Raw genomic sequence first — 24,811 nt, 5'->3', positions numbered from 1 at the left:
CAGTGTACACAGGTTACCAATATTTTAAATACCATGTCATCTAATCCTGCTCAGAGCAGTGTCAACACAGTGCTTAAAACAGCAGCAGCCCACTGGCACTTGAGCCCCCAATACTGCTTAACCTGTTTGAGATGAACCAGTGCCAACAACTTTGGGACATTTTTGTCAAATTTCCCCCACTCTAGACAAGGCTAAGGAGAACTTTTGAACTTAGTGGCTTTATATTCTCAAGCTGCAATTCAGCATGGCTAAATATAAAAGTTACATGTCTGATCTGTAGAATCCATGGGAAAGAAATCTTTACTGATGACAGAATTTTAGAAGTGGTACTTCGTAAAGACAGCAAGACTCTGGAGAGCTAAGATTATTTTATTAGTCAAAACAGTTTTAGGCACTACAGTGCCACTTTTTTGTCTTGTAGCCTCTTGCATGCTTTTGGCAAAATTGTTTTTCACGCCATTCAAAAGCGTCTCTTTCCATAGTTCAATATGAAAATGTAATGGGCCACATAGTCAAGAACTACAGCTAATGAAATGCTGGATACTTTGGCCTATGAGATTAACAAGTAAATAGATGAAAATATGCTCATCTCTACAGTTGTTGGCAATCACTGCAGATGAAAGAAATACAGAGTGAAGTTTTCATTGGCACTCACCTGACACAGACTATTGTTCCAAATATTCATTATGGTCCTGTCCACACATTAGCACTGACTTCTTTAAATACGTTTCTACTTGTTGCTACCATCAATTCAGTTCTAGCAGTGAAAACTCCAGAATGCACAAAGAACCAGAATCTATCAGGTTTTTAAGCACCATGTTGTTTAAAGCAGGGAGTGATGACAGTACTTAAAATGCTAATGCAAGGGTGGGCAAACTATGGACCGGTGGCCACATCCGGCCCTTCAGACGTTTTAATCCAGCCCTCAAGTTCCCGCCGTGGAACGGGGTTTGCCCTGCTCCCGAGCTCCAGCCAGGGAGTGGGGTCGGAGGCTTGTCCCACTCCGCAAGGCTCCTGGAAGCAGCAGCATGTCCCTGTCCGGTTACTATGTGCAGGGGCAGCCAGCTGGCTCTGCATGCTGCCTCTACCCCATGTGCAGCCACCGCAGCTCCCATTGGCCGGGAATCAGGGCCAATGGGACCTGCAGGGGTAGCGCCGAAGTGGAGGTGCACAGAGCTGCCTGGCCGCACTTCCACATAGGAGCTGGATGGGGGACATGCTGCTGCTTCTGGGAGCTGCTTGAGGTAAGTGCCACCTGGAGCATGCACTTCTGACCCTCTTCCATGTCCTAACCCCCTGCCCTAGCCCTTATCCCCCCCCTGCCCTCGAACCCCTCGGTCCCAGCCCAGAGCACCTTCTTGCACCCCCAACCCCAATCCTATCCCAGAGACCGCACCCCAAGCTGGAGCCCTCACCCCCTCCCACACCTTAACCCTTAATTTTGTGAGCATTCATGGCCTGCCACACAATTTCCATACCCAGACGTGGCCTTTCGGCCAACAAGTTTGCCCAACCCTGTGGCTGCCCAGAGCCTTGTCCCTTTTGCTATTCCCAGTGAAGATGCACTCGTGGTAGCAACTATGGGAATTTTTGGACAAAATAATCCCATTGTAGATATCTCCCTTACAGTATAGTTGGCTCTAAACTTGGTTAGTGTCACCACAGGGCTAAAACTCTGTCATCGACTCTGGAGGTGATGTTCTGTCACTTCTAGACCACAGCTAACCACCTGCAACTGGTTCAGCACATTTTTTTTTTTTGCAGTGTGGACAGACTACCTAATCATATTTGTAAAACTCTTCGTGCATTAGGACATTCCAGAATATAATGCCCACGGATGATGCCACTCTGTGCATCTACTCTAGGCATGCTATCCTCTACTGAAACACTACAGGATAGCTGGCCATGCTTTCTCAAGATGCACCGATATAAAAGTGGTTAGCGCTGATGCATGTACATAGTTATTGAGGGGTGGGGAGGAAGTACCGTACAAAAAAGCTAACCCTTTTAACTTGCAACCAGTTAAGATGACTGCATTTAACCTCTTGGAAGTGATTTGGCTAAAATTATGAGCAATACAGAAGAAACTGTTAATGGACATTTGTCAAAGTTAAATCCCACTATAAAGTTGTTTAGCAATGCCTTCAGGTTAGTTCATATGAGCACTAATGCTCATAATGCAATTTCTTATTTGTAAAGAATATCAAACTCTGACAAGTATTTTCTGTTTTAAATATTCTCCCAAATAATAATAAATTGAAAGATTCAGGATTTACAGGGTGAGCCATCCCAAACTAAAGTTTATGGCACGCATTGGGTGGCAACATATAATGCAGTGCATGCCATATTTAAAACACTGGTCTAATTATTGTTTTTACTATGATGCCTGTAACCAAAGATAGTGGTTTGAAGAGAAATTGTCCCAGATAGATTTTGTATAGACAACATACATGATTATGGATCTCTTGCCACCTATTATAGGTCTGATTTTTCCATACTCTTAACCAACACAGCTATGCCAGCAAAATTCTTAAGTGTAGACCAGACCTAAGTGAGTCTAATGCACCAAAAAAACTGGAAAAAAAAATACAGGAACAATATTTTCTATAATCTTTCACTTTTAGTAATCTGACAAGTTATTTTTTAAAAGAAGCTGTCTTAAACATAGGCCAACTTAGGTGTTTAAATTTTTGTCACACTTTCAAAGTGAAAGACAAGTCTGTAAAATTTCAGGGGACAGGTTGCATTTAACTATCAATTTAGTTAACACCATTAACTGGAAACAAAAACACACAAGTATAATCTCCATCCTACAATTAAGCAGGTCATTCTCATCCTATGTTTCTCACTCCCTCACCCTCTTTATGACATCCCTCTATACAAGCTCCTTAGCTGTTCTTAAATTCAATGCAAAATTAGAATACCTTCAAAAAATAGAGGAAATTGGGAAATGCTGAAAAAATGCAGGATTCCCACAACCTTGTACTCAGGTTAAATCTGAGTTTAAATGGAAACTAAAACCCCTCAGACCTATGTTAGGAAACGGTTTACATTTTAACTGTAAAACAATTGATTCTGTATAAAATTTTGTAAACCCCCTTCTGGGGATTTACAACATATGTTAAATTTAACTAGCATGAGTGAAATGAATGGCACAGGAGACTGGTAACTGGAAACGGAACTTTTCATTCCTTACCCCATGTCTAAAATGAACAGCCATTTTCAGCTAATGACTATTAATAGCTTCCATCAAATAGCCTGAGGTTCAGTTCTCAGAAAACCAGTGTCCACAATACAAAAATAATCAGCATAAACAGCATACCAGGCTGGCAACTTCAGCAGAGGCCTGCAACTGATTTAGCACAGAGACTGAACTTCTAGGAACGCTGATATTACAATGGATCCAACCAACTATTTTTCTGATAAAACTGTAGGCCATTGCAGAGGCTTCAGGGGAAGATATAATTCAGCCAACTGTGCACTACACCAAAGGGAGACATTTTTGCCTGACAATGTAGAACTGATAAATGAAATTGTTTTCAATTGTTCACTTTATTAATGTAACTTCTGTTCACCATTCACTACACTTGCCTATACTGTAACTTCTGTTCCATATTGTAATTCAAACCCCATTTTAAAACACCCACTCCATTTTGTAAAAGCTTCCTCCAACCTTCATTTTTGCAAACCCTGCTGTAAACTTATTAGTTTAGTTTAGATGTATGAATGAGGTATGTATGAATGATGGAATCAACCTCCAGCCCCAGCCTGTCCTGATGAGATAAAGTTCAAATACCAATGGCTGAAGACCTAGACAACAGCCCTAAACAAAGTAAGAAGCATCCACCCTAAAAAGAAAAGGACAACAGAACAACAGAAGGAAGATCAAAGCCAGGTCCAAGGCTGAAAGTCAAGCCTGCAATTGATGGGTGATCGATCTAAACCCAGAGGCAGTGTGACACAGCAAGACCTATAGACTTTGAATCCAAACGAAAAGCTTATAAAAAAAGGATGAGATGAGAGACTCTGGGTAACATTCTGCTGCCAACATGGAAGAACATCAGTGCCTGCCCAACAGAGATCCAGCTCAGCCTTGTGCCAAGCTTTCCTGGCCAGTTAGCTGCCACAAGCTACGAACCCAAGCTGCAAAATCAAGCCATGAACTTAAGCTATCTTCAGGACTGGTAACTATGCAGCAGCTGCAGAACACCTGATGAATGTGGATGTGTGTGTGTGTGTATAGGTATTAGGTATAATGTGTGTGTATAAGAATTAAGATTAGTTATTAGTCATAAATTATTATCATAATAAATGTGGCATCTTTGCCTTGTCCCCTTTAATAAGATCCTGCTGGTTTTTACTGGTCTAATATAATTGGTACAACAACTCCAGATGCTGATTGATTTATTCCTTGAAGTACGATTAATATAAATTGGTCATTTCATCCTAGTTAGTGTAACTGCAGACATTCATAAACATAAATTCTTTTTAACAATACCTAGCTATGTTTTGCAATGTTATGCTCTGGCACTGATTTACACAGGTTAATTGTATGCTGCATAAAACTATACTTCCTTTTACCTATTCCAAACATGTTGCCTTTTAATTCTAAATGCCTTGTTGTATTATGGGAAAAACTAACAGGAGGCCCAGCTTGGCCTCTTCTATGCCAATTGTTATTTTGTGCCTCAATGATATCTCCTCTTAATTTTCCCCTTTCCTTTCTTAGGCTTTAATCTCAAATAGAATTATTTCCAGGCTTTTAATCATTTTGTTGTTTTTTAAACCTCTTCTATTTCCATTATGTCTTGTATTTCTTAAAATGAAAGGACCAAAACTTCCCACATTGTTTGAGCAATGGACTAATATGAAAGTATTACCTTATTTTTTGTATTATTCACTTCCTAATTTAATCCAGTGTACTATCTTGTGGACAGTTTTAAAAATCCATGATGGTCTTCATCATTCATCCTCAAAAAGTGTTTTTCAAAAACTGAAACTAGGTCCTTCACTATTCCTTTATCCACTACATTTACTGTTCCACAGTATTTTCACTGGTTAGAAAAATAGGATCCCAAATGCTCATGCATGTGCCTTTCTGCATACCCATTTTAAGTGTGCAGATACTCTGATATGCAAATACAAGTCTGATCTGTGTGTCCACAAACCCTATGTGCACTTAATGCATTCCATAGATTCATGCTTGTGAAAATTCTTCACCATTTACTTTCACAGAAGTCATATTTGTCTATCCTGGTTCTTTTACTATGGCAAATGACATGGCAGAGTCATGCCACTAACAACACCTCAACAGCCCAACACTGTAGCATTTAATTTCAGAACTATGCAAAAATGAGGAGGCTAGTTAAACAGAAATTAAAAAGGTATAGTGACTAGAGTGAAATCCCTGTAAGCTTTTCCCTGCAATGGACACTCTTCAAAGACACCATAATAGAGGCTCAACTTAAATGTATACCCCAAATTAAAAAACACAGTAAAAGAACGAAAAAGAGCCACCGTGGCTTAATAACCACGTAAAAGAAGCAGTGAGAGATAAAAGGCATCGTTTAAAAAATGCAAGTCAAATCCTAGTGAGGTACATAGAAAGGAGCATAAATACTGCCAAATTAAGTGTAAAAATGTAATAAGAAAAGCCAAAAAGGAGTTTGAAGAACAGCTAGCCAAAAACTGAAAAGGTAATAACAGAATTTTTTTTAAGTACATCAGAAGCAGGAAGCCCGCTAAACAACCCTGGACAATCGAGATACAAAAGGAGCACTTAAAGTTGATAAGGTCATTGCAGAGAAACTAAGGGTATGTCTACATCTAAAATTTTGCAGCGCTGGTTGTTACAGCTGTATTAGTACAGCTGTATAGGGCCAGTGCTGCAGAGTGGCCACACTTACAGCAACCAGCGCTGCAAGTGGTGTTAGATGTGGCCATACTGCAGCGCTGTTGGGCGGCTTCAAGGGGGGTTCGGGGAACACGAGAGCAAACCGGGGAAGGAGACCAGCTTCGCCGCGGTTTGCTCTCGCGTTCCCCGAACCTCCGTGCAAGCAGGTCTCCTTCCCTGCGGTTTGCAGGGTGGTTCGGGGAACGCGAGAGCAAACCGCGGCGAAGCTGGTCTCCTTCCCCGGTTTGCTCTCGCATTCCCCGAACAAGCAGGTCTCCTTCCCTGCGGTTTGCAGGGTGGTTCGGGGAACGCGAGAGCAAACCGCGGCGAAGCTGGTCTCCTTCCCCGGTTTGCTCTCGCGTTCCCCGAACAAGCAGGTCTCCTTCCCTGCGGTTTGCAGGGTGGTTCGGGGAACGCAAGAGCAAACCGCGGCGAAGCTGGTCTCCTTCCCCGGTTTGCTCTCGCGTTCCCCGAACCCCGAGCAAGCAGGTCTCCTTCCCTGCGGTTTGCAGGGTGGTTCGGGGAACGCGAGAGCAAACCGGGGAAGGAGACCAGCTTGATTACCAGAGGCTTCCTCAGGTATGCTGGGATACCTGCTTATTCCACGGAGGTCAAGAAAAGCGCTGGTAAGTGTCTACACTTGATTACCAGCGCTGGATCACCAGCGCTGGATCCTCTACACCCGAGACAAAACGGGAGTACGGCCAGCGCTGCAAACAGGGAGTTGCAGCGCTGGTGATGCCCTGCAGATGTGTACACCTCCTAAGTTGCAGCGCTGTAACCCCCTCACCAGCGCTGCAACTTTGTGATGTAGACAAGCCCTAAATGAATTCTTTACTTCAGTCTTCACAGCTGAGGATGTTAGGGAGATTCCCAAACCTGAGTGGTCCTTTGTAGGTGACAAATCTGAGGAATTGTCACAGATTGAGGTGTCATTAGAGAAGGGTTTGGAATTAATTGATAAACTTCACAGTAACAAGTCACCGGGACCAGATGACATTTACCCAAGAGTTCTAAAGGAACTCAAATGTGAAATTGTGGAACTATTAACTATGGTTTGTAACCTGTGCTTTAAATCAGCTTCTGTACTCAATGACTCGAAGATAGCTAATGTAACGCCAATATTTAAAAAGGGCTCTAGAGGTGATCCCGGCAATTACAGACTGGTAAGTCTAACACCAGTACTGGGCAACTTAGTTGAAACAATAGTAAAAAAATAAAATTGTCAGACACATAGGACATAAATTGTTGGGCAAAAGTCAACATGATTTCTGTTAAAGGAAATCATGTCTTACTAATCTATTAGAGTTCTTTGAAGGGGTCAACAAACATGTGGATAAGGGGGATCTAGTGGACATAGCATACTTAGATTTCCAAAAAGCCTCTGACAAGGTCCCTCACCAAAGGCGCTTACGTAAATTAAGCTGTCATGGGATAAGAGGGAAGATCCTTTCATGGATTGAGAACTGGTTAAAAGACAGGGAACAAAGGGTAGGAATAAATGGTAAATGTTCAGAAAGGAGAGGGGTAACTAGTCGTGCGCCCCAAGTGTCAGCCCTAGGACCAATCCTATTCAACTTATTCATAAATAATCAGGAGAAAGGGGTAAATAGTGAAGTGGCAAAGTTTGCAGACGATACTAAACTGCTCAAGATAGTTAAGACCAAAGCAGACTGTGAAGAACTTCAAAAAGATCTCACAAAACTAAGTGATTGGGCAACAAAATGGCACATGAAATTTAATATGGATAAATGTAAAGTAATGCACATTGGAAAAAATAACCCCAACTGTACATACAATATGATGGGGGCTAATTGAGCGACAACTAATCAGGAAAGAGATCTTGGCGTCATCGTGGATAGTTCTCTGAAGACGCCCACACAGCGTGCAGCAACAGTCAAAAAAGCAAACAGGACGTTAGGAATCATTAAAAGAGGGATAGAGAATAAGATGGAAAATATCTTATTGCCTTTATATAAATCCATGGTATGCCACATCTCGAATACTTTGTACAGATGTGGTCTCCTCATCTCAAAAAAGATATACTGGTATTAGAAAAGGTTTAGAGAAGGGCAACTAAAATGATTAGGGGTTTGGAACGGTTCCCATATGAGGTGAGATTGAAGAGGCTAGGACTTTTCAGCTTGGAAAAGAGGAGACTAAGGGGGGATATGATAGAGGTATATAAACTCGTGAGTGGCGTGGAGAAAGTGTTATTTATTTGTTCCCATAATCTAAGAACTAGGGGCCATCAAATGAAATTAATAGGCAGCAGCTTTAAAACAAATAAAAGGAAGTCCTTCACACAGCGCAACCTGTGGAACTCCTTGCCTGAGGAGGTTGTGAAGGCTAGGACTATAACAGGGTCTAAAAGAGAACTAGGTAAATTCATGGAGGTTAAGTCTATGAATGGCTATTAGCCAGGATAGGTAAGGAATGGTGTCCTAGCCAGGGCTGGCTTTAGGAAGTGTGGGGCCCAATTCGAAAATTTTTGGGGGGCCCTAGCAGGGATGACTAAAAAAAAAGTGTAAAAAAAAAAGCCTTTCATTTCTTCCATGTATTATTTACTGTCCATAACTATATAAATAATAAAATTATATATTATGTACATTGCATCATATATGCTGTTGATTGGTTATTAATGACCGCTGTTTCACATGTGTGGGTCCTCGCCACTCCCTGGGGGTGTGCATATGTGTGGGTCCCAGTTGCTCCCTGCACCCCTCATTGAAGCAGGTGTGCAGGGTTACAGCCCTGGGAACTGCAGGGCAGCAGTGGACATGGGGCTGGTTGGAGGCAAGGCAGGGGCTGACTGGAGGTAGGGTCTGGCTGCAGGCAGGGCAAGGGGTGCGGGGCTGGCTGGAGACAGGGGTGTGTGGGGCAGGCTGGCTTCAGGCAGGGCTGCAGGGGGTGCAGCAGGGGTTGGATGGAGACAGGGCAGGGGGAGCAGGGCTGGGTGCAGGCAGGGGCGTGTGTGGGACTGACTGGCTTTGGGCACGACCACAGGGGGGTGTGGCAGGGGTTGGCTGAAGACAGGACAAGGGGTTTGGCAGGTGCTGGTGCAGGCAGGGCAGGGGGTGCAGCAGAGGCAGCTGGAGCCCCAGCCTTTAAATAGCCCCCAAGCCCCCCGCTATCCCAGGGCTCTGGGGCTATTTAAAGGGCCCTGGGTTCCCCTGCTTCTACTCCACCCCAGACCTTTTAAATAGCGGGGGCCCTGGGGAATGCATGGGGGTGGCATGGCTCCAGCAGCTATTTAAAGGACAAGGGTGGCAGAGGCAGCTGAAGCCCTGGCCCTTTAAATGGCCCCCGAAGTCCCTCGCTACCCCAGGGCTCTGGGGGCTATTTAAAGGGCCCAGAGCTCCAGCCAGGAGAGCAGGGCTGCAAGGTAGAGCCAGCCACGCTCCAGCCGCAGCACCAGCCGGGGCCGCAGGGCCAGACGCAGCGCCAACCGGAGCACCAGCTGGAAAAGCACCGCTGTGGGGCAGCCGTGCTCCCACCAACGCTTTGGTCAGGGGAGGGGGGCCACGGAAGACCCCGGAGCAGACCGCAGCCAGGGTAAGTAAAAAATAATTAAAAAGGCGCTTAAGGCGCAGGGCCCTCTTAGGCACAGGGCCCAATTCCCGGGCGAATTGGCCTAAAGCCAGCCTTGTCCCTAGTCTCTGTTTGTCAGAGGGTAGAGCTGGATGGCAGGAGAGAGATCACTTGATCATTGCCTGTTAGGTTCGCTCCCTCTGGGGCATCGGTCACTGTCAGCAGACAGGATGTTGGGCTGGACGGACCCTTGGTCTGATGCAGTATGGCCATTCTTATGTTCACTGACAAATATGAGACGTTAAACTGAGATCCATCTTCTCAGCACAATAAAGATCCCATGGCACTTTTAGTAAGATTAGGTATTTACTCCTATGCCCTTGACAAAATTCTTTCCTTTCCCCTGTTGTACAGCTCCCTTCTCCTGTTGGAAGTGAGGGGGAGATCACAGCTTTGCCTCGCACCATCATAACAAAAACACTATTTACAGTTTCTCTGCTGATTAATAGCTAGGAACAGCAGTCATGAAACTGAAAGACTGCTATCAAGTTTCATTGTGCTGCTTCTGGGAACTTTGAAGGAGTATGGGGGTGGGGGGCAGGGGGCAGCGACAGACCTCCAATGTTGAGTCACTCTGTCCAGAAAGTGGAAGAGCCTCTGAAGGAGAAGCAGAAGAATGAAACTGACAAGAGTAATCAGTTTCACAGGTGCTATTAATAAGCTACTAAACCACCATGAAAGTCATCTGAAACATGTTCAGTTTTACCATGCAACTGTAGGGGCTCAACTTTGTGGCTTACAGATGCACATTACTAAGGTTTTGTTTTGAACATTTTTTTTAATAATATATCTGTATCTATATTGTTTTTCCAGTTATGCCATCTGTAGGGCTCTGTAGTGTTATGTAGGATACCGAGTTTCATTCCTGCTCCTATTGCTCACTGAAGCCTTGGGAACGCAAGCAATCAGCAGCACCAATACTGCCATGAGCTGGAGCCATGTCAAATCTCACAGGCATAGCAAAATGGTCTGGTCAGTACCTGGACAAGACCTCCAAGATGAAAGAATATGGAATATACACAAGGTATCTTTTGTACATCACATTAGTTGCTACTTCATCTCCTACATACCTCGTCCAGAAGTTTCAGTTTACCCTTTAAGAAAGTATATATTCAGTAAATTTTGGCACATTGGACATTTTTCACCCGAGGGTGAGTCGTCCCTGTGTTATGCAGAAGGTAGACTAGATGACGATATCTGGCCTTCAAATCTACTTAGAAAGACTTTGTAATTTTTAGGAAAGAGGCGGTGGCTCTTCAGGCTTGTTTGCTTTTTAAAAACTGAGGAAACGGTCTTGCTTAAAAAGAATCTCACTTTTGATTCACTCTCTATGTAAAGCATTTAATTATGTGGAATACTTAGAGACGCATTTTATTGCATCTGTTCTGTAGATAAAAGACATCAGTTTCCAGTGCTGTCAATCTATTACTCTTAAGAACCCTAAAAAAAACCAAAACCAAAACACTGTAGTAGTATGAACTGTGCTAAAATACTAGACACTCTATTGCATTCATGTGAAAGCTACTTTGATAAAATATTGAATAAGGCCTAAGAACACAGACTAGTCCTGACATCACGAACGTGGTTTTTCCTCCTCACCAGAGCGAAGCTGGAAATTTCACTGTAAACATTATTACATTACTCTATACTAACTGGTACTGAAAGACACAGATTATTTAGCATTCTTTGTGATCTGCAAATATTTTGGCTTTTCCTGTAACAAACAGATTTTAGTACCTGCAAAAACTATTGCCATGCAATGTTAAAACTGCACAGATAAAAATCTTAGGTCCTCAAGAAATGTATAAGAAACTAAAACCTAAGCAACTAAGATGGGAAAGAGGTTCAGACTACTTTTTGTTTGCAACTATTTAACTCTAACTCCTGACAAATATGTAGCTTGAAAGCATTTTTGTGAATTTTTCTACAGCCCAAGCCTTCTATCTGAAAACTGAGATATTTCTCCCACCGCTACAGTTCTCTGATCCTCCAAGGACTCCTCCAGCAAAAGTGGAAAATACAAGATTTGTATTCCTGATATATCTAAGGTAAAACAAGTTTATGGTTTTCTTAAAAGTATCTCAGGGTTCTTTATGTGGGACAAAGCAGCAAAAAGGGCTTTTCCACCCCCACCCCCCCCATTTGACTCTGTTCGAGCCTCCAGATAGGCCTGTGCCAGGTAAGGAGAAAGTATATAGTAATGTCATTAAATAGAAACAGCTTCATCAGGTTTCACACAAAAAATCTCAGACGCCTCTTGAGCAGACTCAAGTGATTTTTACAGTGAACTTTCGCCCCACCCATAAACCAAACAAATCACAAACTCCTCAATGAGAATTTACGGCTTCATATTTCATATATTTTTATCATTCAGATTAGTGTTAGCACTAAATGTGATAAGCAATTTCCATGCACACACAAATTACTTGGAAACGTATTTATGATGTTTATTAGTGTGAATCTCAGCACAGATTAAATTGAGAAGGCTAAAATATAGTGCATGACAGATCACACTGTGTTTTATTGACTCATATTAGAAATGTGATTCAATTTGCATTTCTGAATGCCAGATTGACAAAATATAGTCTTGCTGTTTTTTAAGGCATACTAATTTCTGAAAGCTTAAGTTAAATCACCACATTAAGACAAGTGTGAATTCAAAGAGCCCACCATTAAATAAAATGACAGTATCATAGCCCTCAGATATGGGCTTGAGTACCAGATATTTGTATAAACTACCATTCAGATCACCAAAAATCATCATCATCATCCCCGTTTGCTGAGTTTTAACTGCAACTTTAAACCAAATCTTAGGTTACCACATGTTATTACAGTGTATCTAGAACGTAAAACTTAGTGTGGTTGCTCTGGTTTCATAACAATTATATCACTAGTTAACATTTTAAAATTTACCCTCTGTAATGAACCACATTCCAATGCAGAGCTAGAGACTACTTCTACATTTGCTTCTTAATGTTACTTTCTACTTCGTGTTATTTAGTATGTTTTGGTGAATATAAAAAAAATTGTTAAATCGATACTTTATTTTAAAACAGCGTGTGTTCAAATGTTCACGAAGCATTAAAATCCTATTGAAATCACAGTGATAAAAAGGAAATAAAATATTCCAAATATCAGATACTTAAGTTTTGATTAAATCATATTAACATTAAAATTCAAGAACACTGTACTTCAGTTCTACTCCAAATGTGAGCTTTCAGGTGAAGATCTTTTGAAATGCTTATTACTGCAAATAAAAAAAGACCTGAGGAAGAGCTCTGTGTAGCTCAAAACTTGTAACTTCCACCAACAGAAGTTAGTCCAAAAAAATATATTACCTCACCTACCTTGTCTCTCTTTCATATCCTGGGCCAAACACAGCTACAATGGTACTGCAAACATATTGCCTCAAATGACAATGAACGCTCTTTATAAAAAAGGAGGAAAATGAAGCTTCTCAAGACTTTTATATTTTCATAAAGTATTAAAGGTTATACTTTATTCAAAATACGATTACTGGTTTTATGTTCCAGGTCTGAAATTTTTCAAAAAATAATTGCTTTTACACATACAACAGAAGACATTCATAAAGACAACCTGCAATAATTCCAAATTACTGAATGGGAGCTTTGATCATGGTCAAATTTTAGAACAAGTTAGGAAAGATGTGTCTGAACTGAGAAAATCAACCAAACATCAAAGAGAATCTGGACAGCAGTGTACTTACTAAGTGGACTAGAATGTCATGCCACTGCTACATACATGTTAATTTATAGACTATTTAAACAGCCTAAAATCTCTGCATTGATGAAGATTAAAAAGAAATTCACAGATGCAAAATAAAGGCTATATACTTATTTGGCCTAGTTACACAATACATATCAATTAGCTTGTCTGCCTACACAATATTAAATGCTAAAATCTATCATCACTGCTCTCTTTTCAAGACATGAAGCATTTAACTAGTATATCAAGAAGTAACTGATCAGTACATAAATATAAATAATTCAGTTAATATAAGTGTCTACTTTCCATCTGTAACATGAAGATCTAAATTTTGAATAAAAACTAGAGATAAAATCTGTCACTCAGAAACAAGGAATTTTACTTTTCCTATTCTTATAAGTATTTCCATTTTAATTGCTAGCTACAGCTTTTGTTGCTGTTTTGAGTTTACAAAAGGCAGATATGACAAGCTCCAGAGTTTTCAGCAAAGGGGAACACTTTAGCTTACTGAAAGTCTATCAAAGAGAGTTTGTTAGCTTTCTGCTTAAAAATATTTTTAAATAGCCATCCAATCTTTTAAATTTGCACAAGAGATTTATAATTCCAAGCACCAATTTATTTATACTTACATCAGCAAATACCAAAATTAGCTGAAAGTGTAACAATTTCTAGAAAAGAAACTATTTCAGGAGAAATGTTAAATGAAATCATTAAAAATGTAGTTGTTACAACTTTCAGTAGTGGGCCTTCATTTTGACTGTCAGACCTAAATGTAGTGCACCATCATGTGGCAGTCAGTCATTGAAAAATTCATATTAAAAAGTCAACGTTTTCATGGTTTTGATCCAATTATTAGAATTAAATATTTGTTAACTGTGCCACTGTAATACTGATCATTAAACTTTAATGGGAAGTTCCATTACCAATTTTTTAAGGATTTTTTTAATGTACTTTGAACTAGCAAGAAAATATTTTGATTTTTTTAAAGCATAACGTTTACATGAAGAGAACTGTCCCCAGTGCCTATTAGGTAGGTTTTCATTTTGCTAGCCTGAATCATGCATGGCACCTTGCAATGGTAAAATATATAGATATTAAACATTTTCAGAGTTTGAGCATAGATATTGTATACTAAAATCGCTAAAAAATTACTCCTGAAAACCCCTATACAAGTTATATCCTAGAGCACATTTTCACCGCCAAAGCCTAAAATCATACAGGAAGTGGACAGAGTAAACTGAAGCAACAGAAACAGTGCTTTTATAATTACAGAACAATTTCAGAAGACATTATGTACTAAAAACAAATTCTGGAACTGATTGCTTCAAAAGATATATGCTGATTTATTAAAAACATACATGTTAGAGAACTACTGTATACACATCAATTTAACACAAACAAGTTACTGAAGATTAACCCTGATGCACTGATTTATACAGCTGGGTTGCCTCCCACTAAAAGTTCGAGTCCCTCACAGCCCCATGTATACTGCACCTTAGGTTTAGGCTCTGCTTTAGCATATACCATCTCAAAGCTTTGCTTGAACTGTAAGGAATCCCCAAGTTACAAAGAAGCCTTACCATAACCTGAAGTCACTAAAGTGAGGTATGCAAATAACCTTAAGGCAACCTACAAACCCTGAAAAATAGAAAATCCTCTAACCATACCTAGATTTTAAGGATGGCCAGTATTTCCATTACAAAACCCAGCAGACAGGCAATTTCCAACTCTTTACCTTAACAGTTTGCATAGGAATGACTCTTGACAAAACCTCAGAGCATATATCATTTTGTTACAAATTTTGAAACAAATTCAGTCTAAAATTCACTTATTTAAAATGCTTCTCTACGTTTTTACCTAACAAAAATCCATTAAAAATGAAGTTTTAAAGACCAGTAACCTATATTGAAAGTTAGGTAATTCTGGGTTTTATTTTTCTAAAGCTGTAAAAATTCCCAGGTTTAAAAAACCACTACTATGCCAGTGCACACTGGCTAATTTTCCATGATTTTTACTTTAAGATAGACTAGAATGAGTAATATATGAATATATAACATGCAAATATATACCACAGATAATATATAATCAAACACAGAATAATGAATCTGAAGACATTTATGTTTATTGCAAATGCATGTATTTACTACAAGCTGTCAAGTCATACTCTATCAACTGTGTCTCCACTATTCTGTCTACTCTAAAATTCTCACTGAGGATAACACCAGTACATCTTCACAAGTAATAACAGCAATAATGGGAGCTCCAATATAAACAGGCCTCTGGGTGTCACTGATGTTTTAACTACTGTATCACCTAACCCTACTCCAAAGATGTCTGTGAGACCCTGTATAAAATGTCAACGACAAGTGCCTTGTATACAGTTGCACACCCCAAACCAATCACTGCTATCACCAGTGGGAAATATTAGAAGTCTGAATATACAAGACCTCATAGTAAATGTGTCATTTCACAATTGGTTGGATGAGAGACTAGTGATTGTAGCACTCCTATTCCAAAGGAGAAAATGCTCCTTTATAACAACCACCTCTGATAGCATGGATTAATTTCTTATATATCACTGTACTTTCTTACAAATAGCCTTCCTGTTATGAGATGACCATCAGTGGTTGGGTGTGGAGTGTTTTACTCTAAAACAATGTTATAATGAAACGGGGACTGAGCCCTTTAGCTATTCAGAATTCCTTACCATTACAAGAACCTTCACACTTAGCAAAAAAAGGAAGAGTGCTGCAGGACATCAGGAAATAATGGATACTGATCACAGGGAAAGGGAATACCGAGTTATTTAATAAAAAGGAATAGTGCTGAATCTATTAACAGAGTTTCTTTCATATATGCACATTTCTGTTCCTTTTGCCTTGGTTTTACCTACTGTACCACACATTTATACACACAATAACTTTCAAGACCTGTAATGCTCTCAAAAAAATTCCAGGGACCCTGGACTCTGTCTGTTAAAGACTGTCTTTTATTCATCCTGTAGTGCCTACCTCTGTATCACAACAGACAGACACTTAGCCAGATCATTTTTGCTTGACCACTTTCAGATGCTAAGTAGTCTTGGTTTCTTTTGCAGGGTCAAGGCATAATCCTTCAACAAGATCTGAAGATAAATTTTCTGTTTTAATTAGGATTGGGAGAGTCACAACCCTCTTTCCCCCTAAAGCATCTCTTTGCCCCAGAATGAAATTTCAGAATTTTCTAACAAGTCAGACAGAAGTGTTTCTTCCTAGAGAGCCTCCAGGGTGACAAAAACAAGATTGCAGAAGTTACATTAAAGGACCCTCTGGAGACTCAACATATTTTATTTAAATAAAATCTAGTTAATGCTAAATTAAAATAATTGTATGAATTATCTAGACAAGCAGTGTCAGAAGCCATCACACAAACACTGGCTTCAACCTACACCCTGTAAACAACCAAACAGCCTCCAGTCCCAGTGCCTTGGAAGGTAATTTTTACTGCCCGTGGAGTGTATATTATTATTTCATTTATTTTTACAGCGTCCATCACTTTAGTATAATCTGAAAGGAACCCTTACCTTTATCCTGAGTGCAGGACAGTATTTCCTCCTCTTTGGGGTTAGTCACCTGGGTGATAATGGACGGGTTGTCCATGGAAACAGAGTGCGATTTCACCTGGCTATTTCCCTCCCGGAGGCAGGTTTGTGTGCGTTTGTTTTTAGGGATCGATAGGCAGATTTCTCTCTCAAAACTCCTTCAGGGACGAAGCCATTCACGAAAAAAAAAAAAAAAAACGCGCGCACAAGGGAACCCTCCTATAGTGCCGCCTCCTCCTCCTCCAGCAGTAATTCCCAGTGGGGGTGAGGGAAAAGGAGGAAATATCACCCCCACCAAAAGAAAAATCCCGTATCACTCCCCCCCGCCGAATCACCCCCCAAAACACCCTGCCTAGGAAACCTCTCCACCCCCTAAATCCCTGTACGACCCAGAAATATGTGCCAACCCTCCCTAACCTGTATCACCCCAAATCAGCCCAGCCCCCAATGACTATCTGAGCCTACCTGCCCCCTAAATAACGCTCCTCCTTCCCAGCCTGGATCACCCCCAAATCAACCCAGCCCCCAGTAATAAGCAGATCCACCTCCTCCTAACCTGTCTCACCCCCAAATCAACCCAGCCCCCAGTAATAAGCAGATCCCCCTCCTCCTAACCCGTATCACCCCCAAATCAACCCAGCCCCCAATAAGCAGATCCCCCTCCTCCTAACCCGTATCACCCCCAAACCAACCCAGCCCCCCCAAACGGTCTGATCCTACCCAGCCCCCAGCTACCCTCGCCCCTCCCTCAGCCCCCGCCCGAGAGCCCCCCTCCCTAAGAAACCTGTAAGACCCCCACACACGCGCAATCGCTACATGCCCCCCAGCGCCCGGAGCCGGAGCCGGAACCCGCCCCCGGGGCGCTCCCCCAGCCCAGGCCCCCGCCCGCCGGCCCCCCGTGGCAGCGTTGCGGGCTCCGCCGAGACACCAGCTCCAGGGGCAGCAGCCGCCACCGCCGCCCTGCGAGGAGGCGGAAGAACCCGGGTAGGGAGGGGGGGCCGGGCCGGGCCGCGCTCCAGTCCGGGTCTCCGCGCTGCGCCACCGCTGCCTGCCGCCGCCGCCGCGCTCAGAGCCTGTCAGTGCGCTCGCAGCGGGCCCCGCCTCCCTCCCCTCACAGCCAGGCCACAGGCACCTCCCCCACCCGCTGCTTCCCCGCCGCGCCGCCAATAGCGGGACGCTCCAACATGGAGACGGAGGCGGTGGCAGGAGCCCGGCCGGCCGAGCGAGCGAGCGGTAAACAACGGGGCGGGGCCTCCGCCGCCCGGCGGGAAACGCCCCGCTCCGGCCGCTCAGGGGGCGGGACCAGCTCCGAGGGGCGGGGCTGGCACAGGGGGTGCAGTGGAGGGGCAAGCGACGTCCGAAAATGGGCGTGGTTATGCGTTGCGTGGGGCTAGCACGCCAGGGAGAGGCGTATCACGCAATGGGCGGGATCAACTTTAAAAGTGGGCGTGGTTACGCCTTAGGGGCGGGGTAACCCACAAGAGGCGGTGGAGGTCATCCCATAGGGGCGGGGCTAACACACAAGGGTGGTGCTATCCCACAGTGGGCAGGGTCAACCTCAAAAGTGGGAGTGGTTATGCCTTGGGGGGGGGAGACACAGGAGTAGGAACTAGTCCACACGGGACCAGTCAACTTCAAAGTGGGGGGGGTCATTCCCTGGGGGCACTAACACCTGAGGGTGAGGGGCTATTCCACAAAGGTCAACTCCAAAAATGGGCTGTGCAATTTCATAGGGACCAACCCTCTCACACAAAGGGAGGGGTAACCTTCAAAAGTGGGAGTGGTTATTCTGTGGGAGGCAAAACTGACATAGATGAGGGGAGGGCCATCCCACAAGAGGAGGGGGTAACACATAGAAGTAGGAAGGGTTGTGTGATTAAGGTGGGCGAGCGCTAATACACATTAACAGTGAGGTTATCCAGTGGAGTGTGCTACAAATGGGGGGGGGGGCGTCCCATAGGCCGTAACCAAAGCTATCACATTTGAAGGGAGGGAAGATCCCTGTGTGGAGTGGAGTGCGCTAACATAGGAAGGAGAGTATCAGAGGGGTAGCTGTGTTAGTCTGGATCTGTAAAAGCAGCAAAGAATCCTGTGGCATCTTACAGACTAACAGACTTTTTGGAGCATGAGCTTTCGTGGGTGAATACCCACTTTGTCGGATGCATGTGGTGGAACCAGAGGCAGATAACAGATCAACAGAGCCAGACGTGTATCCAGAAGCCTCCTAATGCAAGACAAATCCAAGAAAGAAACCAACAGGACTCCACTGGCCATCCACTGGACATACAGTCCCCAGCTAAAACCCCTCCAACGCATCATCGGGGATCTACAACCCATCCTGGACAATTATCTCACACTTTCACAGGCCTTGGGTGGCAGGCCAGTCCTCGCCCACAGACAACCTGCCAACCTGAAGCATATTCTCACCAGTAAGTGCACACCGCCCTATAGTAACTCTGGCTCAGGAACCAATCCATGCAACAAACCTCAATGCCAACTCTGCCCACATATCTACACCAGCGACACCATCACAGGACCTAACCAGATCAGCCACACCATCACTGGTTCATTCACCTGCACGTCCACCAATGTAATATATGCCATCATATGCCAGCAATGCCCCTCTGCTATGTACATCGGCCAAACTGGACAGTCTCTACAGAAAGGAATAAATGGACACAAATCAGATATTAGGAATGGCAATATACAAAAACCTGTAAGAGAACACTTCAACTTCCCTGGCCACACAATCGAAGATCTTAAGGTGGCCATCCTGCAGCAAAAAAACTTCAGGACTAGACTTCAAAGAGAAACTGCTGAGCTTCAGTTCATTTGCAAATTTGACACCATCAGCTCAGGATTCAACAAAGACTGTGAATGGCTTGCCAACTACAAAACCAGTTTCTCCTCCCCTGGTTTTCACACCGCAACTGCTAAAACAGGGCCTCATCCTCCCTGACTGAATTAACCTCCTTATCTCTATCTTGCTTCTTGCTTGCATATATATCCCTGCCCTTGGAAATTTCCACTACATGCATCTGATGAAGTGGGTATTCACCCACAAAAGCTCATGCCCCAAAATATCTGTTAAGTCTATAAGGTGCCACAGGATTCTTTGCTGCTTTTATAGGAAGGAGAGGGGATAATTCTGGGGTCGAAGGGCTATCTATCCCAGACTGGGAACCCATACAAATGTGATGGAGGAGGCTACCTTATTCCAGAGGGACACAGCTAGTCCACAGAGGTGGGATACTGATATCCACATTGTGGGACAGGAGGGGAGGGGCTAATAGCCAGAGGGCCGGTCTAATGCCCAGGAGTGGGAGGGGCTAACAATGAAGTTGAGGCTAACAGGGAAAGTTATACAAGTACAAGCTAAACACATAAGAGAGTGAGGCTGGCAGTGTTGTTGGGTGGCTTGCATGGGCAGAACTAACACAGCTCACAGACATGGAATTCCTAGAAGATGGAGACAGGGTGAGGCTAACCCAAATGAGTGGCAGAGGCTAACCCACATAAGAAGATGAGGCTGACACGAAGGGGCCAGGTGGCAGCTACAGAAGTAAATGACAGAGGCTATCCTCTGAGCCTAATTCAGCAAGGATTACAAATTGTTCTCATGTGATATATGTATGAAATGGGCCCGAGTTCCAGATCACACACTCATTGCCAAGCTTTATACTACTTTGTGAGCTCCTCTGGGTAGGGACTGTCTCTTATTATGTGTTTGTACAGTGCCTGACACAATGGGGCCCCCATCTCAGTTAGGTCTAGTGAGAGCTCCTACACCAGGTGCTAATGTTGCCTTATTCACTTAAAAAAATTAAAAGAACCATAAAATGTTAATGTCACATGACAAGTGTGTGTGGAGGGGGAGGCTAAATCTCAGGAACCCCTTGCTCAAATGACCTCAAATTTGGACCACTAGTTTTACACTAGACTCCCACAAGGCACAGTGATTTTTGAGACACTCCAAGTAAACATGTGGCTTTCATAGCACATAGACTAATCTGCTGTTAAACAATAATCTAGTCTCAGTCTTAACTATAGTGGTACTACTGCCCTGCTACAATACATTAGAAAGAGTTGGTAACACTGTAATTGTCAAATACACACTGGGAGTGAGCAGGGGGAGTTAAAAAGTCAGACGCCAGACCAAAAACATAACATAATCTCTTTTTAAAAACAAATTTCATGATTTTGGGAGGTCAAAGTAATGATTTTTGAACGTTGGGGGTCAGCATTACTGTGAAATTTTTCAAAACAACTCGGCCTGAGGCAGACAACTGCCATGGAAAATTTGAGCCCAAACGATTGAAGTTGATCGAGTTATAAGCCACTGAAAACACGGTCTTAGAATGCAAAGTGTTAAGCAGCCGTGCTGCCAGCTCTGCCTATAACAGTAAGTAAAGATGGCCATCATTTTTATACCTTCTTATGCTTTCTGAAATAAAATAATTGGACATCTTCAGAGGGATTGTATTCATTTGTTTGTTGTTTTGTTCAGTTTTTTTGTTTGGACTCTCTCCCTGCCCCATTTCCCACTTTCCTCTGACTGTGACATAGAAGATAAGACTATGTCTACACTACAGCCTGTGTCAGCAAAACTTATGTTGCTCAGGGGTGTGAATATTCCACCACCTCAGAGCGACATAAGTTGCATCGACATAAGCGCTTGCGTGCACTAGTGCTATGTTGGTGGGAGAGCTTCTTCTGCCGACATAACTTATGCTGCTCGTGGACATAGTTTCTTTATGCCAATGGGAGAGGTGTCTTCCATCAGCATAGAGCATCTTCAGCAGATATGATGCAGTGGCTCAGCATTGTACGTATAGACATGGCCCGAGATAATGTAGTCAAAGACTTGGTCTACACTACAGTTAGGTCAACATAATGCAATTTATGTCAATCTAACTATGTCAGTTTGTACACTACGGCCTTGCTCCCGATGATGTAAGTGCCCTGCTACACCATCATGATAATGCCACCTCTACAAGAGGCATAGGGCTTATGTTGGCATAGTTAGGGCAATGCATTGTCTGTGTAGACACTGCATTCCTTATATGGGCTGTTGGCTGTCTTGTCAAGAGCCCTGAAATTGACAAGAAGGCCAGCTCCTGGCTCTTCAGCTGGGATGCTGCTGGGTCTCTGCTCCAAGCCTGGCTGCCACTCAGCCTGGGCTTCTCGTTCCCCACAAGGAGCCCTGCTTCCCCCTGGAGTCCCGACTCCCTACTCCCTGCTCAGAGAATAGCAGCCGACTGGACTCCGAGTGTGGATCTCTCTTTGGAGGCAAGAAGCCCTGGGAGGCTGCCTCACTGCTTTTGGCTGAGAGCAGGGAGGCAAGAAGCCTGGGGGCAGCTGGGCTCCTGGTGGGGAGCTGTGCAGAGCTGGGAGCCATGGCTTTCACCCTGTCCCCTCTCCACTGCCCCTTTTCAGTCCGTGGAAGTGCTCCTGGTGAGGACAAGCACCATCGAGGGTAGTGTGGACATCAGCCACTGGAGTAATTACTGTGTTGGCTGTAAATTGACCTAACATAGGTTCATTTAAGATTGTAGTTTAGACATGCCCAAAGGCACAGAATGTTTGGAACTCACATCCATTCAATAAAGTGGGAAGTGATCAAATATCTCCTAGTTTAACATGTCCTGATTCTTGTATATACATATATTTCAAAGGAGAATTATACTCTGTTTTGCTTTGGTGAGAACAGGGCCCCAATAGACTTGCATTAAGATGTTCTCTCATCATAATCTCTTGTAAGGTATCAGAGTGGGGTTTTCAAGCAGCTGCACTGAAATTACAATTGCATTTCAACTACATCACAGTTATACCAGGAAGCATCATAAAATAAGGACGTTGTAACTTTATATTGACACAGTTTCACTACTATAATCTGCCATTGTAATGGTACTATTTAGAAAACAATGAATGAATTGCAATGAGATAATTAAGGGATAATCTCTGTTCCTTTGAAGTATACAAAGCAATAAACAGCTGCTGTAACTGATTAATAGCTGAAGTGAAGTTGAGACATTTAATCAATCTATCAAGCCATTTATTGCAAGAATACTGTAGTTTACAATAACTTCACAGCATTTATGTTAATGAGATAAACTGCAGTGTTTTCCTTTCCTTACAATAGTACCACGGAATCTTAATCCTTCCCTCATGGAAGTCAAGTGTAAAATCTCTCTAGCAGGAGTAGGATGGGCCCTCATTGAGCTGATAGCAGCAAAAGTAAATGCTTCCTTTTTAACATAGAACACTTTGCTACAAAACAAGTTTTCTCCCATTTGAAAACATCCCATGGAATTGAAAGGGACATGATCTAGTGCCAAGATCACATGATTAGAAGTTAGGGAAAAGAGCTGCTTCTGCCAGTGACTTGATCTCTGATCTTGAGCAAGTTACCTAGCATCTCTGTGCCTAAGGCCTGGTCTACACTGGGGGGGAGAGGGAGGATCAATCTAAGATACGCAACTTCAGCTATGAGAATAGCGTAGCTGAAGTTGACGTATCTTAGATCGAATTAAAATTACTTACTTCACGTCTTAGCAGCACTGGATCAATGGCCGCAGCTCCCCCGTTGACTTTGCTTCCGCCTCTCATGCTGCTGGAGTTCAGCAGTCGACGGGAGAGCGATCAGGGATCAATTTATCACGTCTACACTATACGTGATAAATCGATCCCCAATAGATCGATTGCTACCCGCCGATCCGGTGGGTAGTGTAGATGTACCTCAGTCTTCCCATCTTCCCATAAAATGGAAATAGTACTACCCACCTGCCATACCAGGTTGTCCTGAGGCTTAATTAATTATTGTAAGGCACAGGAGATCCTTGGATAAAAGGTGCTATGTAAATTTAAGAGTATTTTAAGAGCAAAGTTGGAAACCAATATATTGTCCCTAATTCTGTTACATGGCTCTGAACTCAGCACAGGAATGAGAGAGGGACTGGAGGATGTGAGTCCAGTGGTCAAAGGCAATTTTAAACACTTCCCAAATTGTTGGACTGCCTGCCCCACCTCTGCTTAAAGTCACATTCTGCTTCCCATGGGCCCCTAAAAATAGCCAAAGCGCATGTACTTTCTCTGTCTCTGCTTGCTACTCACATATCTCCTCTTCATACCTTATCCCAAAGGCTGGCAGCCTAGGGTAACTCAAGCAGCTCTGTGCTGATAGGGAAACCCCATTTAATTGAGTGTATTCCCCCAGGGCCACGTCTGCGTGCTTTACCCTATTCCAGTAAGAGATTCCACCATTTCATCCATGATGCTATGAAAGTTCTTTTCCTGACTCAAGATACAATTACTTCAAGGACTGGTACCAAATAAATAAGTAAATAAATTAGTTTTGGTCTGGAGCTTTGCAGCTCCAACACACACCCCCTCCCATCCAGGTGAATCTCTGATTTATTTGCCCAATTTCAGCTCATGATCTTAAATGGACAAGATATTTATTTCCCCTTATATTTGCCAATGGGAGAAATATTTCTCCAACCAAAATGTATAGCTGATATCCTCCTGGCATCCATTGTAATTGCCCTCTGGATGTATAGGAACGGATTTGTTTTCGGACTGGTTTACACACAAACTTGCTTTGGAAGTCTGTGTGTAGACACTTTTATTTCAAAACAAGCATCCACACCCAACCTAGCACCAAAATAACAGAAGGCATGAATGAATTAGTTATTTCAGAGAAAGTATGTGCCTAGACCAGCCTTTTAGATCTTTAAAAATGCCCTCAGTGCTTGGGAGGGTGAGAGATGAAGTACTCGAAGGATTGCAACATAACCAGCACTGTGATAAAGCTGAATAATGCTTAGAGCAGTGGTTACCAACTTTTCTGGGCAACTGCTCAATTTATAACAGCTCGCACACACCACACCAATTCATCTGTTCCTGTCCTAACTTGTAATGAGCTTTCTGCAGTTGCAAGATGCGTTTTTTGGGATGCCAAAGCTGTGTTGCAGGTTGAAACTTGCACAATCGGATGGGAGACAAGCAGTAGCGTAGCACTA

General features: G+C 43.1%; 1 protein-coding gene across 1 annotated transcript in view; it reads right to left on the bottom strand.

Moving 5' to 3' along the window:
- CTDSPL (CTD small phosphatase like) overlaps nt 1-17,508 on the bottom strand; it is a 129,740-nt gene extending 112,232 nt beyond the window's left edge. The window contains exon 1 of the mRNA XM_030549979.1: nt 16,773-17,508. Within this exon, the coding sequence (XP_030405839.1) occupies nt 16,773-16,848 (76 nt within the window). The 5' untranslated portion in view covers nt 16,849-17,508. The remainder of the gene's footprint in view (nt 1-16,772) is intronic.
- Between the last annotated feature and the right edge of the window lie 7,303 nt (nt 17,509-24,811).

This window comes from Gopherus evgoodei, chromosome 2 (genome assembly GCF_007399415.2).
Source record: "Gopherus evgoodei ecotype Sinaloan lineage chromosome 2, rGopEvg1_v1.p, whole genome shotgun sequence".
Lineage (NCBI taxonomy): Eukaryota > Metazoa > Chordata > Testudines > Testudinidae > Gopherus > Gopherus evgoodei.
This window is presented reverse-complemented; position numbering and strand designations above follow the sequence as displayed.